Genomic DNA, 18,387 nt, shown 5'->3' on the forward strand with positions numbered 1-18,387 from the left:
AGAGTCTTAATAGAGTTACTTGATCCACTTAGCTGAGAAGGTGATAATTATCCCTCACTGTCCTAGCTATAGGCTTATTGCCTAACCTGATCAAGGTTTTCTTTTCGGAGAAGCTAACTATTGTTTGGTTGCATTTGTTTTGCTCCTAGCTTGGCTAGCTTGTAGAGCTGGGTAGTATACTGTTTGGTATCAGTATCATGTCAATACCGATTTACCGTACTAAACAAATTTCAAAATACAAAAATTTCGGTATTGAAAAATATTTCCCGCCATGTAGTAAAGAACTAACAATATAGCTAACAAACGCAAAAAGGATTGGGTATAAACCAAACGAGGGCCTTCTGTATGGAATTTAATTTTATTTCAATGAAATTAGTTGATGAGACTTAACTCGGGCATGCATTTCAAGCAGAGTATATTGAGAATACCCTCGATATCGGTATCAGTATTGGTATTGTGTCAAAACTGTACTGATACCGAGGTAAATCACCCCCAACATATGATGCTGATACCGAACCTCAAGTTTCAATACCACCCAGCTCTACTAGCCTGTCTGCTTCCTCATTTCCTGGGATCCCATACAGGGCTGGAATCCATTGTTTAGGGCGATTCGTCTTTTCTTTGCAAGTTCTGAGATGCCTTTCTTTAGATGAGAAAGTGTGTCCCTTTCTAACGCTTGCAGGACTGAACGAGCATCTGACAGAAAGAAGACTTGCTGACATTCATCTTTGAAGTCCTTAATCATGGTAGTGACCTGCATTAGGGCTTGGGCCTCTGTATTATAGTTGGAACTGTAGATGCCGGTTGGGATGTCTGCTTTGGAGATGTTTTCTGAGGGTAACTTAGCAAACACGCCTGCACCTCCATTGACCACATCGTTTGTTGATGAGCCATCCATGTATGCATGGATCTAGGATTCTTCTGGGTATTGCTCGTTGATCATGGCCATAGTCAAATAGTGTTTGACCATGTCATCTTGCATAAATTCAGCGGCCCCCAAAAATCCAAATTAAGACTAATAGTCTTATTCAACTTACTGTGCTAGCACAACAAATATGCTATTCAACCTGGGTCATACCTTCACACTGCAGAATTCTATCCCTTGCCGTAGTGCTATCCTACCTTTAACCTCATTCTCAATTCTGCAGTTCACCTGTGAAAACACTGTTTGTTAAGCTCAGGGCTCGTACTGTGCCCTTGGTACAAGAGCTATCTTCGTTGGTGACGGCGCCCTATTCTGCTTGTGTGGCTTCATCTATGTCTCTAGCATCACCGATGCAGAAGGTGGGCAGGGTGGAGTCGTCGCCGCACCGGCCATGATGACTTCAGCGGTTACTGAGCATGTGCACTCCGTTGTGCACTGGTCCACTGCCTCGCCCAGAGAGCATGTAGCACCGACTTTGCCTTCAATTGCTGGCAGTCGCTTCAGCACCCCAGTTTTCTTAAGGCATGAGGAGAGACCTGCCGATTCATTACAAACTGAGCAGTTTGTTCTGATATCAGGACCCGTCCCCGATGGGATCCTGACCGATGTTCATCGCTGGGTGGAGCTCAGCCCATTTGGGTCCTCCATTTGCGTCCGGTGACTGCGGTAACAACGGAGGTCTCCTCGCAATTGGCACCATTGATATTTCCTACCTCTTCAACTTTGCTTAATAGAGGATGGGAATCACGCTGGTACCCCTCAGCCGGGGGTGGCCTGTGGTGACAAACTCCGACCATTCCGCACTCTGCGCAGGAACGACCACTTGGTTTTCAAAAAACGTTTTGAAGTTTGTGAAATTCTTGCAAGCTTTGCCTCAGTTGGGACCATTGCTTGCACAGAAAGGACCGCTGGCCGCAACTTCCATTACTCCCCCTCACCCCCCCTCCCCCCCCCCCCCCATCTCAGTTATGGACCGCCGTACAGTTCATATTATGTCCATTTTGGGAGACACTGCGGGGGGGGGGGGCGTCTCGAGAAGGGGGAGGAGACTTTTGCCGATCTTAAGGATCGTTTGGACAGTGACCTGGCTTCGGAGAAAGCATCAGTGGGACCGGATTCAGTTGCTGACCCAGCTCTCTCTCACACTGGTTCGCAGGTAGACGAGGAGTGTGATTATCTGGCGGTCCTGGCTTTTGTCATAGACCAGATTCGAGAGGTTTATTGCCGTCAAAATACTAGTTCAAAACAGTTTGTGATTGGCTAACAGGCCAAAAATAAAAATAAAATTGTGAAACATCTGAACATAGCCCAGTCCGGACTTTTTCACTTCCACATTTTTAATATACTGTGATAATGCATGTTTACTTCTGTCGTTGAACACGTGTAGACTCTGTCTGATGAATTGATCGCTAGCACATGCGAAGGAAAACAGCATAAAGCTTTTTAGTGTTAGTTTTGTTTTATTATCATGTATGTACTTACAATCGTGTTCTTGATTTAAAGGTTTAAACAGCTTTTGTGTTTTGTGGTTCCATGACAGGAGGGAGCACCGCTTTGTTACTACTAGCCTCGTACATCGGAAACTAATGTGGTATAGTTGAACGAGACTACATTTTTTTTCTTTCTTTTTTGTCGGCCTTTATTAAAAGTTTATTTTCGCATGGAATATATTTTCACGAATTTCATTCACACGCGAAAAACGCGAAAATAAAGTATTATACAGTACTAAACTGTTATTTAGTATAGTTTGTGTCTGCACTTGAATATTTAAGTCACAGAAATTGCCATTTTGACGATGGTTTGTATGCAGATGATGGGTTCATTGCGGAATTACCGGTTTCTTACCGCACGGAAAATCTCGGAAATTGCTTTTATCACACGGAATATCACAGAAATTGCCATTTTTCACAAATGCAGAAAATCGCGGAATCAACCGATTTCCAACACGGAATTTGCCTCTGTCAAATGCGGATTTTCGGTGGCTCTACGTGAGGAGTCGGGCCTACCACTTGCTCAGGAGTTGCACGGATCATTTTGTGATATTGATGCGCAGATCACTAGCAGTGATCATATCCAAGGAGTGGGTGTAGATGAGTACCTGACGGCACTGCCTATGGGAAAAATCTTGTCAGGAGTGCACATTTTCCATGCAGACTCCTATGAGACGTTGGGGGTGGATTTTCTCAAACACCTGGCGGTCGTTCCCGCGAGTAAGATCCGTTTGTTGCCCATCGCCGAACGTGTTGTTGCCCATTGTGGATCTGGAATCGTTCGAAAGGCTGGCTAAGTCTATGTTCCAGATAAACAACCATTTAGGAACTTTCCTATTTGGGTTAGGAAAGGCTGTTGAGAGCCTTCTCGCGATGGAGAAAGGCTGTTTAGAGGCTGCGTTGAAAACCTCTATACATATCGTTCAGTTATCTGGGCAATTGTTTGCAAACAGTCTTTTGTTACGGCACAACCACTACCTGGTGGAGTTGAGTGCATCAAATGTTGTGAAAACGTTTCTTCACACACATTCGGCGAGGGAACCTGCTTCAAATTGGGGAGTGGGCTGTGCATGTCTATCGATCTGATATGTCCCAGTGAACAATGCGTTTTGGAAGTTTCTGCGCTTCCTCTTCGACAGGAAAGCATATGAGTTTCGTGTGCTACGTACCATTCAGTTTGGCGACGAGAGCTCATGCTTTTACATGTGTAGTAAAAGTGGTGTTAGGTCATGTTCATTCTTTAGGGGTTCAAATGCATTCCTATCTGGACGATTGGTTGATCCCAGCATCGTTGCAACAGGAGTGTCAGACCAACGTCCGGTTGGTTTTGGACACGATCCTACAATTGGGGTTTATTCCCAATTGATTGAAATCGGATTTAACGCTGGCACAGAATTTCACATATCTCGGAGTGGTCTTCGATCTTGTGGAGGTGTCGGTTTCTCCCACCGATGCGCATATCCACAATTTTCAAACATCGGTGCGACTTTTAATGGAGGAGCAGAATACTGTGGTACAAACTCTTCATGAGGTGTTGGGTCACCTAGAATCTCTGACCGCATTCTTAATTTGACCATAGGGTTCAGACGATTCAAACGACCACTCCAGTGGCATTTGTCCCCATGGTGGGACGGTCACAACTGGGACACTTTAGTGCCCCTGGGACTCTTCCGATACAAGAGTGCCTGTCAGACAAGTGCATGTTCCTAACGGTGCCATTGCACTTCCCTGCTCCGTTTGTTTTGCATTTACCATAGTTTGACACCCAAAAGCCGATGTATGTTTGGTGCTGGGGTATCGTTAAACATTCATTCATTCATTCATTCATTCCCCTGCTCCAGACCTGATCCTTTTCACAGATGCATCGCTGCACAGTTATGCGGCACACCTGTTGGATCAACACATTTCAGGGGTATGGAATCTCTCCAAAAGGAAGCTCCATATCGACTGTTTGGAGATGGAGGCAGTGCATTGTGCCTGTCTTCATTTCCAGAGTGTTATTCGACAGCATTGAATTCTGTTCTGATGCGACAATACTACGGTAGTTGCGTATCCCAACCGCTGGGGTGGCACAAAATCAGAGACTTTGGGTCACAAAGCTCTCGCGATTTTGGAATTCTGCGACCAACTAGGGACGACCCTGTGGGCGAAACACATTCCTTCATCAGTGAATGTGTTAGCCAGCACACTGAGTCAACATACACTCGTTCAGACAGTTGATGTTGAACAAGGGGGTGGTCGCAGAGGTTCTCCGGGTGTGGGGCAGTCCACAGGTGGACATGTTTGCCACACGGTTGAACAACCAATTGCCGGTGTTCGTGTCTCCAGTACCAGACACACTGACATGGAGTACGACATCTTGAGTATGGATTGGATGGGACAGGATTTTTATGCCAAGATGGTACAGCAACTTTGTCACGTGACACTGATCTCTGTGGGTGGTGCAGCCCTGGTTTCCACAGCTCCTACCACTGTTAGTGGCAGTCCCGTTACTGTCACCAGCGTTGCCCAATCTGCTGTCAGACACTCGTGGAGGTTATCAGGGCTTCCTTGCGAGGCAGAGGCTTTTCAACACATATTGCTCACCTCGTCACCACAGCGAAGAGCTGTTCTACAGAGTCAGTTTATCAGTGTCACTAGCGTGCTTGGGTTTGTTGGGCGCACAAACGTGATTTCGATCCCTGAACACCAACTGTCAACTATTTAATGGAGTACTTTCTGGAGTTGGTCCAAGAAAGGAAACTCAAAGTCCTGGCTGTGAAAAGTCACAGAGCGGTGATTTTCACTACTCTTAAGCAGTGTGGACGTCGTGATTTTTTCACAAACCTGGTGGATCTACTTAAATCACTGCAAACCACGGTAGAATGACCTTCCATTATTCCGAAATGGAATGTCTTTCTAGTGTTATACACTCTTACGGGTGCGCCTTATGAGCCGTTGAAGTTTTCTGGTCTTCGACCTTTGACGTGGAAGACTCTGTTTCTGGTCTTTTGGGGGGCTTGTCGTCGTATCAGTAAGATCCATGCATTTATATATGACTTTGTTGATTACAACTTTACATACCAACCCTATTTTTGGTGCTAAAACCCAGGTAGAGTTATCCCCTACACTCATTCACATTTTATCTCGTGCACTTCCATCTGACAACTCGAATAGACTTCTTTGTTCAGTGCCGGCATTGAAGTACTATTTGGATCGTACGAAGAACTGCCGGCGGGGTAAAAAGAGACTCTTTTTGTCTTATACCATGCAGCCCGGTGATGTCACCAAAAGTGCTTTGTCTCAATGCATTGCTGTTACCGTCAAGCTAGCATATGAGATGGCGGGTGATCATGTGTTACGGAATTTCTCTGTTAAACCATATTAAATCAGAGCCATTTCTGCTTGCTTGAACTTTCATAGATATTATAAAGGTCATGAATGTGGGAGTTTGGAAAGGACGGCACACTTTTGACAATTTTTATTTCCGTCCGTACGCCACCTGTCTACGGTTCTAACATGTTTAAGACCACACCCTTTACATGGGATGGGTTTTTGTTGTGTTTACTGTTACCTCTCCCTAGGGAAATGTTTTCCCTCCCTTTTTTTGGGATGAGTTCTGTCTTTTTGGGAAGTTCCATGCCATTACTTACAAGGAGCTTTTTTGGGTACGGGTCAGTCCTCCTTTTTCTTGCCTCCTCCCTTTAATGTTGAATTCACGTGTTCTAATGGTGTCATTGCATGTCTGTTATAGCATATTTGTTGTGCTAGAAAGGTAAGTTGATAAGATTATTAGAAAGTTTTTTTCTAATTTCATTATTATTCATACTTACCTAGTGCTATAGCACACCAAACTATACCTCCCACTCACCCCAGGGAGGATTTCCCTTGGTGGGTCTGGGTGGACTTTGAACCGAGAATGAGGTTACAGATAGCCCATGCAAGGATAGCACTATGCATATCCAGCAAGGGAGAGAATTCAGCAATGTGAAGGTATGACTCAGGTTGAATAGCATATTTGTTGTGCTAGCACTAGGTAAGTATGAATAATAATGAAAATTAGAAACAATTTTTTTAAAATAGCGCTAATTTTCCCAATCAGATCAGCCATAGGACTAGAGAAAAATCCTGGATAAATCCCTGTAAAATGTGTTTAGTGCTTCGTTAAATAAACCATTTCTTTCTCTCTTTGTGTACTTTGTATTTAAGAAAAATAATATCCTGCATACACAATGAAACCCACAAATCCTACAAGTATATATGCATTTTGTGATTTTATTTTTGAAAGGTCATATCAAGTGTTAATTATTTCACTTGGAACTAATTTTATAACAAGTGTTTTGCAGTTGTTGTTTTTTCATCTGAATGACAAAATAGTTAATGTAATCTGTGTCAATCATCTCTGCACAAGGCAGTCACAAAGGATATTCTAATAAGATTGTGACTCCTGTCGAATATTACTGTCTGGTTAATTTATTATCTGTAAGATGAACGCCTCTAGCCAGGATGGTACCACAATCTGTCATTTATTCGTCAGAATAATTACACCCCCAAAATTATTGCAGGTATTATAAACAATAGGGGTCGCGTTAAGATGCGTCCATGCATCTCTGAACGTATGGAAAGTAGACATGGACGCCTGCTCATCACCACAAGTGATAATAAAACCGTCCCAGTTTATTTTCAAAGACGCATTCCAGACACATGTTTATTCCATTATTTCATCATCACCATGTCCTAAGTGATCTGGACGCATGGAATCAGTTAGCCAAGTCAAACAATCCGTCACTCATAATCCCGCCATGATCTCTGCTATCGTTCCCATTATAAACCTATTGTAAAACAATTAGTGGAAATCACTTTCTTCTGATTGTATGGTGGAATTGTGGGAATGGCAAGACGAGTCTATATTTTGAAAGGACACTTCAGTTGATTACGGTTTATTCTCTCAGGCCGAAACGCCATCGGAAATCTGCGTGTGGCCAATATACATCACAATCAATGGGGTTTCCATAAGCAGAACACGGGCTACGTTACTAACACTGGAGCCATGGTAACAGTCGACACATACCTTACTATACAGTGTTCGAGATTAACGGTATCCCGATATCCCAGGGATACCAGAATTTAATTTTGGATACCAGACTTCAAGAACCCAGTATCCCACCGGGATGCCATATAATGTTGTTTGGTGTTTTTTAATCTTGCGTTTTTAGTTTTCACTAAAACAATGTAAGTTGTCAGTTACTGGTAAGTTAAATAAAAGTATTTTCGAGCTCGTAGCCAGTCTAATGCTGTGCCATAACAATACTTCCCCCCCCCCCCCCCCCCCCCCCCCCCAACTTGTACCCAGTCTAATGCTACACTGGAGCAATAGCGGCATAGCAATAGATTGGGAACCACTAAGTCGCTATTGTTTTTGTTGGATGTTTTCTCACTTCAAATTTTATTTGAGGTATTGATTCCACATCTGCAGAAAATTGATACAGGTAGGTTTATCATCAGTAATGTCAGAAACACTTATAGATTACTGCTAAATATTACTTTATGTCAATATTACTCAAAAATAGATGCAGCAAATCTTTTTGCCGATTCCATTTGATTGCGAATATCACAAATTCTTCGATTTTGATTGGGTGCATAGCAATAGACTGGGAATGAGAACATTGTCATCCAAGTTTGTCATGGTGTTATTTATGAATTTCATTTAAGTGTGATACTAAATTCTCAGGTGGGATACCAGATTTGGAAATGTTTGTATCCAACTGGGATACTGCCCAAAATGTTTAATCTCGAACACTGCTATAGTGGAAAGATGAAATGTCACAGCAACTTAATAATGAGCGTCTTAGCTGAAACAGGTGGAGATAACTCTATTCCAGATGGCGCGATGATCGACAGGGTCCCAGAAACCTGGTTGGTCTCTGACTGGCTTCAGGTTATAAGCGACCAACTGAGTGACTTGAAATTACGTATCAGTTTGTTTTAATAGTAAAGTAATATTTTAAATATCAGAATGTGTTTTGTTGCATTTTTCTTAATGTCTATCTAATTGGGAAAAGTACATTAAAAAAAAATTCTTTACAACTGTTATGAATGTATTATGAATACTATTCACTACAATAGAGGCACAAAAATGTAGCATACCTTTTGCAGATCGAATATAATAATTGAAAACAAATTCTAACAACAGGGGTCCTAAAAATCATAAAAATTCAAATTTTTGGCCTTGTTGATCTGGCATGTGTGAGGTCAAGTGACATGCACCCAAAAGTTAATTCGTCTTTCTTCATTTTAAGTCAATTTCTACGAGTCATGTGGATCTGATATCAGTAATTTTAAGGAATAAACAAAAACGACTTAGTAAAATTAATGGTTTAGGGGTTTGTAAAGTTTTGTATTTGGATACTTACTTTTCTCAACTTTATTGTTTATAAAAATGTTCCTGAACTGTGAAGAAAATTCTCATAAATGAACTGATAAGGTACAGAGCCAATAAGGTTTTGGTCCGTTATGATCGTGGTATAACAGAGAATGACAAAGCAATGAAAAAATACAGCTATTGTCCCAGTTTGTTGGACCCTGACAAGTGACGCACCACCTGTTTTATTATCTCCCCTGTTCTGAGCTAAGACGCCCATTGCGGCCACTATATCGGCAAACTATATCAATATATCACTATGCATCTGAATATTGACATAGTTTAGGTATTTTGTGGATTTGTTTAATTATTTATTTAAACCATTTACACACACTGATATTGGGCAATCAGAAATCCTTGTAATTTCTGTCTAAACAGAACCGAGTGTAGCTATACAGTTTACTGACTTGTGTGAATATTCCTATAAGTGGATAGATTTTCCCTTTCAAACAAAACAATCTAAATTAGATATGCATAACAAATTGTTTATTTTGATAACAAATAACTAAACTATAGTAACATAATATGGATACGATAACCAAGAGAGTAACAAGCATCACACCACTATAAATTGGACTTGCCCGACATCAGACCTAGAAAGAATCATGGCCGCCAAAGTTGTTCACTTTGAACGATCCAAAACGCAATTTTTAACATCATTTAAAACATAAATAACAAACTCGTACAAGGCGTGGGTGTTGTCCATCTTGACTGAAGCCATGGAAATGTGTTCTTAAGCTGTTATTTCCGAAAAAAATATAGACTCATGGATTTTCAGAATGGACTCATGGAAATTAGCCAATTCAGAAGCAAATGAGTCCACTGGAAAAAAAATGGACTCCTGGGGAAAAATCCTTAATGCTACCCCAGAAGTATCATGGCAAGATATTGTTCCGAAGTTTGAGCATTTTATTTATGAATGATTGTTTTAATCAATAATGCAAAATGTAACAGAAAATAGTATTGAAATATAATTACAGGTAGTAATAAACAAAATAACGTCCGGTTGGGTCAAAGTTTGAGATGCACCCAATTTTGACAGAAGTGAACACCACAAGTACTGTGATTGGTGATAAATGTGAGAGTTTCATCTGGGCAAAAAATTTATGCAATTTGATTTCATCTAGTACCACTGTCAAGTAACCTTGTGATAGAAACATGTATGGGGTACCTGTAAAAAATAGTATTCAAATTTTGTGTAGAACTAGGGTAGTCATAGATGCTACCCATTATCTCAGAAATGAGCAGCTTGACCCCCAATTTTTTCTGATTCACTTTAAGGGTGAGGGGTGGTAGTATTTATATCCGTGGCATTTATGTCGATTGATACGCTGCAGGTAGGAGTTTTAGCCACGTGTTACTATTGTCATCTATGGGATTTGATTTGGTAGTATACACCCTTCACTGTATTGTTTTTTATTGCAGAAACATGCAACTTACAGTGTATGTATGGCAGTCTTCGTGTGGATAACTGCACATGTGATTGTCCAAAGCACCGGATTCAAGATAACTGTGGTATGTCTGTTGTACACATGTATAATTATTATTCTAATTTTTTTGACGTTCTCTTATGTTTAGAGAAATCATAGTTGAGTATTTTTTCTTTCCTTGTTTATCTATGAGTGTCCAAAGCACCAGATTGGAGATACCTGTGGTATGTATGTTCTAGGAATACATGTACATTGTAACTATTCAAATTTTTTGACATTCTATAATGTTTACAGAAATCATAGTAGAGTATTTTTTTCTTTTCTTGTTTTGATAGAACTGATTGGCAATATAAGAGGTATGCCATATAAAGGCACAAAATTGTCGGGGATGGGGGCAACCAAAATACAAAGTATGCATTCTGTATGATCATTTTCATAATCGTTTTCTTTTTTTCATATTAATTAAGACATTGAGATGACGAAATTATACTGACTGATATTAATAGTGATATGTTGGGTTTTGGGTTTTTCCTCGACTGGAAATATAAAATATAAATCGGCTCAAACTTAGCAAGGGTCAAAAGGCAATTACCACTCAAATTACACAGTTTGCATTCTGTATGATAATTTTCACAATCAGCTTTTGATTTTTATTATAAAACAGCATTATATATACAGCTACTGAGATTACGAAACTAGTTGCAACTATACCTGCATCAGGATCAATGATTAAATGACTGTTTCTTCCCAGAACAACTGAACAATTAGTTTTCTGTTAATTGATCAAAATAATTACAAAAACAAAAAAACCCACCAAATTGTTGCATATATGTTACGAATATCTGTACAATGTAATATATTTTGTCAAGATAGTTGTGGTTAAATTTGGGTATCCTATACTGAACAACAAAAGAAATGCGAAAATGTTAATATAAATTTGTTTCTAAATACAATTACTTCAGTAATGCTACACAATTATTATAATGCAATGCAAGGTTTGAAAATCTCGGGAGCAGCTTCACTTTTTGCACACACTAGCTATGTTGGTTATGGATCCTCTTATTCAACAGGGATGCATGTGCTAGTGCAGCACGTGCAATTTGAGGTGTGTGCATTATTCATTCAGTCAACATGAGTAAAAGGAAACCCGAAAACAAATGTTTACAGTGTTGTTTTTGGAGCAGCAGCTATGCCAAGATTAATGACTGCCGAACGTGAAAGAGTAGTTGGGAGATAAATGGCTGGAGATAGGCCAGATGACATTGCACTCACTTTTAATGTGCATCCATCAACAATGTATCGTCTGTAAGAGTGTTTTATTGCCACTGGTGTTGCAAGTGATAGACCACGAAGTGGCAGACCAAGGGTGACCATGGCAAGACGAGATCGGCATATTGGTCGCAGCCATCTGGTTGACAGGTTCCGTTCCGCCAATTAGACAGCTCGGACAATTATTGGTAACCACCAGAGACACATTAGCTGTAAGACAGTTTGGCAGCGGCTTGCAGTACGAAACCTTCGAAACAGGCATCCAGCAAGAGGACCCGTTCTGACACAACAACACTGCATAGCTCAACTCCAGTGGGCCCAAAATCATGTGAATTGGCGTTATACACTTCTTTCTCCGATGAAAGCCGATTTTGCATTGATCATCAGGATGTACGTAGGCGAGTGTGGCGCAGAGGTGGTGAAAGGTAGGCCTATGCTGATGGATGTGTCATTGTGTGGAACGCATAGGTGGACCAAGTGTTATGATATGGGGCAGAATTGGCTTCAGTCAGTGTGTGGGTCTCATAATCTTTCACAATGTTGGCCCAGGTCATGGAAATGGAGTAACAGCACAACGCTATATTGATCAAGTGCTCAGACCAGAAATTGTTCCATTTTTTTCATTGTTATGGAAACCATATTTTGCAACAAGATAATGCCCGTCCACACACTGCTAGGATTACACAGAAGTTTCTTCATCAGCACAACATCATTACCATGCCATGGCCATCTATTAGCCCCGATCTGAATCCCATTGAACATTTTTGGGATGAGATACAGAGACATCTCAACCAAATGCGCCCCCGACCAGCAACCCAAGCAGATCTGCAGCAGGTGATACGTGACGCATGGACCAACATCCCTAGAGGAACAGTAAATTGTGTGGTCCAATCCATGAACCGCAGATGCAGGGCTGTCATCAGAGCAAATGGAGGTCATACAGAATACTGACTATACCAAAATTAGGTCATTGAAATAGACAGTCAAAATGTGTGTGAAATGTTCACAAGACATTAATATTTTTAACAGACACAAAAACTAATGTGATTCAACCAATAATTTTAAAGAAAAAAATAAAGGAAACTTGAATAAATGTTATCTAAATTAATATTCGGGTTTCTATTGTTGTTCTATTATTGTCATATGAATGAATGGATGTTTTAATCAAATAATGCTATGAATAATAGAAAATAGTATTAAAATATAACTACAGTGGACTCAGTCGAAACTGGATTCACTTGTGACTGATGTAATATGCCGGTATAGACCGATTTTGTCCAGAGTTACGTTTCTTGTGATGTAGTGATCAGAGGATTCAAATGTAAATAAAATGTCATATTCACCAAATGTTTGGACTATGTGTAAGACATGTATGAAAGCAAGGTTAAGCAATTAATGTTTTATTTAGTGATTGGTATAAACCTGAAAAATATTTGCATTTATAACAAACTAACTCTACCGGCCTCGGTGGCGTCGTGGCAGGCCATCAGTCTACAGGCTGGTAGGTACTGGGTTCGGAACCCAGTCGAGGCATGGGATTTTTAATCCAGATACCGACTCCAAACCCTGAGTGAGTGCTCCGCAAGGCTCAATGGGTAGGTGTAAACCACTTGCACTGACCAGTGATCCATAACTGGTTCAGCAAAGGCCATGGTTTGTGCTATCCTGCCTGTGGGAAGTGCAAATAAAAGATCCCTTGCTGCTAATTGGAAGAGTAGTCCATGTAGTGGCGACAGCGAGTTTCCTCTCAAAATCTGTGTGGTCCTTAACCATATGTCTGATGCCATATAACCGTAAATAAAATGTGTTGAGTAATAAAATAAAACATTTCTTTCTTTCTTTATAACAAACTACCGTATATCTTCGCCTGTAAGTCGATCTCGGCTATAAGTTCGAGTCCCTAATTCAAGACCTGAAAAATTTTTTTATAGAATTTATAAGTCGACCCAGGAAAAAACTACTTATAAATATTGAAATATTTCTTATTTTCAGCACATGAGAACAATAATATTTGAACAAAAGAAAATTATTTTACAAACTTCGGTTTTCACGTTTTGTACATCGCAATATAATCAGACTATTCCATCAAACCTACATAGCATCAAAACGAAATATTCCCTTAGTAGAGAGTGAAAGCTGTTTGACTGTTACTGTTGTACAGATGGTTTTTGTGCACAGACAACAACTTTATTTATAAACACTGACAACAGATCACTACGATAAAACTCAAAGTATCACGTTTTGCCCGCCATATTAATACATGTAAGGAGGATAACTCTGGAAAGTACACTGGTTTTTGTACCAAAATGATGTGTTCCCTATTGCTCTAGATAGTGAACTGCAGAGATCAGTCTATTTTAAGGGAAAAGCTTAGTAAATTCATTAATCACCGCCAAAACATTGTTTGAACAACCATTAATGCCATTGACCAGATTTCAAAATAAACCCAGGCAACAGGTAGTTATATTGTTTACATTTTTTACTATTAGTGATGACTGTTAATTTAACTAAGTGGACTGTTGTCTTGGCATGTGAGTGAGATCGTACGCCTTTTCGCATAACCAAAACCGTTCTAATGCCAAAAAAAAAAGGTTATAAAAAATAAATGTGTCAAATTAACATATTTGAGTATAAATACATGGCATACTTCAACAATAAAACTTGTAAAATAATCCTCAAAACAGTAATCTTTTTTGATGAATTTTTTTTTCCCTCTTATAAGTCGACCCCCCAAGTTATAAAATAATTTTTGGGTGAAAAAAATTCGACTTATAGGCGAAGATATACGGTAATAAAAATCAAGATAAATAAAATACAATTGTTGGCTATTCGTTTTCTATCTACCAAAATGTTGTCCTCGTACAGTATTGCCAGTAATTAATGGTCACTACATTTCAGTGGTGTAGTGATGGGTGGTCACGGGGGCCATGCATGCATGCCCCCCAATCAAATCTTTTAAAAAAAACTATTAATTACAATTTATAAAATCATATATACATACATAATGCATAGTATGCTCCCCACCCCTATATAAAATCACGTTTTAGTATATCTGATCTTGAATTTCAAAGCTAAATCTTTCTGTTCACTTTATGTTCTAAGGAGAGTTTGATATGTTGCCGTTTTTGTGGTCGCTCTGCCATTGCAAATTAAGTAACTTAAGACAATGCAAAACTGAAGTGTCATTCGTATTTATATGCATGTTCTAGTTTTGACTAGGCCTACTTACAAATGTACATGTAGGTTTGAACACATACTAATAAATAATCTTATTGATCTTTCTACCTACACCATTTACAATAGGTGTGGTTTGTTGTTTATTAAGCCTTCAAAGAGGCAAGATTATTTCATAACACTTTGGTGTTTTAATCGCTGGGAAATTGCAGTCTTTGTTTAAAAGATGACCACATGCAGTGTAGGATTGCATGCCGGTGTAGATGGCTAATTACTACATAAACCATTCGTTTGTTCTTAGCTTGCATCCAAAATCTGGAATAGACCGAATCCAGTTTCTAGGCAGAGTTTTATTCATAATAAATTAACGGTAGCTGGACGGGACCTTAAAACTGTGCCAGTTTACACAGAATCCGGTTTAGACAGATGCCGGCTTGGACAGAGTCCACTGTATATATTTTTGATTCTGCTGCTTCATTTAATGTTTTATACTTTGCAGAGAAATGTGACTTAAAGTGTGATAAGGGTAGCACTCTTCGGTACGATTGCACATGTGCTTGTCCAAAATATTGGTCTGGAGACAGTTGTGGTATGTATGTTTTTAGAATAACTATTAGTCCACTTTTCTGAACTTCTACTACAATATTTAGGGGAAATATACAAGTAGTTGTGCTTTTTTATTCTTCTTTCCTTGTTTTTCTTTCTTACCTATTTTCAAAACAATTCTTTCAACAAATATCTGGATCTAATTAGAAATATGAGTGGCATAGAATCAAGGCTTGAAATTTGCAGGGCACACGCTAGAGGTAGTGGCGCTCAAAATGCACAGTATTTATTCTGTATGATTTTTTTTTTTTTTTTTTGGAACAATATTTTCATTTTCATTTTAAAGGGAAATCTTATCTTACTACAGTGAAACCCCGCAAAACCGGACCCTCAGTAAACCGGAATTCCCTCAAAACCGGACGTTTTACACATTCCCGTGATTTTCCTATCTTTTAACACTAAAATTTACCCCTCTAAACTGGAAACCCCTTAAACTGCACCGGACGAAATTATCTGGTCCCATTGTGTTCCTTTAATGCAACACCGACGTCAATCATGACTGCATTACTTATACTTTGAATACCCACTCAGCCAAAAACGTGATAGCGTACGCAGAGCTAATTACATGTGTGCATGCTCCAGTGTCACTTGTGCAGGTGATAAATACCAATTAAGGGATTAATTAACAGCTTTGATGTTTAACCTTTAGACTACTGGATTAAGTTTTAACAAAAACCACGTTGAGTGGATACAAGTTTATAATTTTTACTCACATATATTCACTTAATAATACATGAAATAAAGTTCATATATGAATCAGTAAGTGTTATTTTCGTGTCTTTTTTTGTAATTTTTATTATTTTAGATCGGCTAATGGTGATTAAAATTAGGCAAAAAATCGAAAAAGTTGCGTTTACTTACGGGCATTTGTGGCCAGCTGTCCAGTATTTATGTCCATTATTCCCGATAACAGTGGTTTTCTGACCAGAATGTTTTTTTAAAACCCAAACTATGATTCATATTGCAATATTTGGTAATTTTCGTTGTTGGTAAAACGATCAAATTTATTATCAAATTAGCTGTCACAATCAGCTATCGATCCCTGAAAATGACCGCGACGTGCCGCCATTGTTGTCAAGCGAAAATACTTGCCGAAAACCACTTTTTGAACTAAAAATTTCAAGGTATTTTCAATTGAAAAAATCAAAACAAAAGCCACCATTTTGAAAAAAACTAATTTTTTTCTTTAATCATATTTCCGTTTTCGGTGAGTGTCGTGTGCAAACCGGCGGGAAATATGAATTGGGGAATGCACTGTATACAGTGTACAGTATATCGACTGACATGACGTCGGGCGAGATATCTCGCCTGCTGTACTCAGAAGGTTAAATAACTGGAGGAAACACATGTACTCCCTTCATTCTGAGCTCGATTTGTACAAAGATTAACTTACGAATTTGATTGAGTTCCTTTTTATAGCCTACATGTACGTCTCACGATTACCGCAATGAATGGCAAAGCAACTAGGAATTTTAATAAATTTTTCCAATTGTTTGAACCTTTTTTTTGTTTCTTTGCAAAGTTTATTTAACAAAATAAAGAGTATAACCAAGAGTAAAATTGTTTGGCTTGGTTTGGTGAAAAATTTATCAACAGTGTTTCATTTTAGTATCTACTTTGGACATGTCGAACGTCCAGCGAAACGCCGCCATGTTGAATTATTGCTTGATGATAAACTTAAAATAATTTGAAAGTTCGAAAGTGTACCGTTTTTTTTTTTTTTTTGCAGTTTTATTAGTTACAATATTAGTAGAGAACACCAACCAACAAACGGTTTACCTCAATACTGAAACCTCTGTAAACCGGATACCTCTCAAAACCGGACTTTTTTCTTGGTCCCATGGCTGTCCGGTTTTGAGGGGTTTCACTGTATTATAGCATACAGCGCCTCTGTATTGAGCAGCATTGTGATTTCCATGTCTGTCTGTCTGTCCGTCCGTCCGTCCGTCCGTCCATCTGTCCCACATATAGTTTTTTGAATGTGTTTGTTTTTAGAATGCCTTTCATGGCGATCGATTTACCCAAAGAGTTATCTTTTTGATGTGTTTTCTGGACTTTTCCAGAAGGCCTTGAGATATTGACTTAAAAATATTTGTATATAGCTTTCTCATCTAGCTAGTACAGCTGTTATGTTAAGTGGCATATCATTACGGCTTGACATGGTACAATTAAGAGGCAATGCCACTTAAAATACACAGTATTTATTTTGTATGATTTTGTTTTCTTTTCGGAACCATATTTTGATTTTCATCTTAAAGGGACACTGGCAAGACGTCACCAAAGATAAGTCTACCACAGAAACATACACACTGATGTAACAAAATACCCTCAGCAAGGCTCAAACTTAAGAATTTGTTGTCTACGACAATATTTTAAAAATGGCAGGTTTTTTCCAAATTAACTTTTGCAGCAAATTAACATAGCTGAAAGGTTATTTTGCTGTATGTAGACATGCATGTTGTGCATTTCAAAAGCACAAATGTTAAATACTTGCAGATAATAGACACCTGGCAAGTACATGTATATACAGTTTGCCATGGTACATGCTTGAACCTCAATTGGATATAAGCACAAAAATAAGTTGAAATAAAATGAAATGTCTGCTGTTAGTTTTCAAAAGATGTTTTTTCACAAATGAGTTTTGTTTGTGTCAGGGTAGGAAAAAAAGGAAAACTGTTTTGTTGAAGAAAAAAAAAGTCACGGATTCAATGCCAGAAAAGAAAAAGATAGATTGCCCCGCCTGTTGGACTAGTACAGTGGACTGTCTAAACCGGACTCACTTCGTACCGTCGAAATAGTCCAGTTTACATAGAGGACCGGTTTAGACAGAGTTCATCCATAGTTATGGTTCTTGAATGATCGACAACTCGCGATCAACAATGACATTTGAACCCATGGATGGTTGCGAAACAGTCATACGAGCCAGACTTGCAATCGATTATTTCACACACACACACACACACACACACACACACACACACACACACACACTAATATTAATCCGATTGATCTAACGGCCTATCACAATAAGAGTAAACTTCACACGAGTGCGATTACATTTTGTATTTGATCTTGCGACGGTGTCCTGTTTAC

The 18,387-nt window shown here is 39.2% G+C and overlaps 1 protein-coding gene across 3 annotated transcripts in view; it reads left to right on the forward strand.

Moving 5' to 3' along the window:
• The window catches only part of LOC121386433 (balbiani ring protein 3-like), a 251,642-nt gene that overhangs the window by 156,168 nt on the left and 77,087 nt on the right, over nucleotides 1-18,387 (forward strand). For all 3 annotated transcript variants that reach the window (XM_041517325.1, XM_041517326.1, XM_041517327.1), the window contains exons 10-11: nucleotides 10,241-10,330; nucleotides 15,188-15,277. In XM_041517325.1, the coding sequence (XP_041373259.1) occupies nucleotides 10,241-10,330; nucleotides 15,188-15,277 (180 nt within the window). The remainder of the gene's footprint in view (nucleotides 1-10,240; nucleotides 10,331-15,187; nucleotides 15,278-18,387) is intronic.

The sequence above is a fragment of the Gigantopelta aegis genome, chromosome 12, assembly GCF_016097555.1.
Source record: "Gigantopelta aegis isolate Gae_Host chromosome 12, Gae_host_genome, whole genome shotgun sequence".
Lineage (NCBI taxonomy): Eukaryota > Metazoa > Mollusca > Gastropoda > Neomphalida > Peltospiridae > Gigantopelta > Gigantopelta aegis.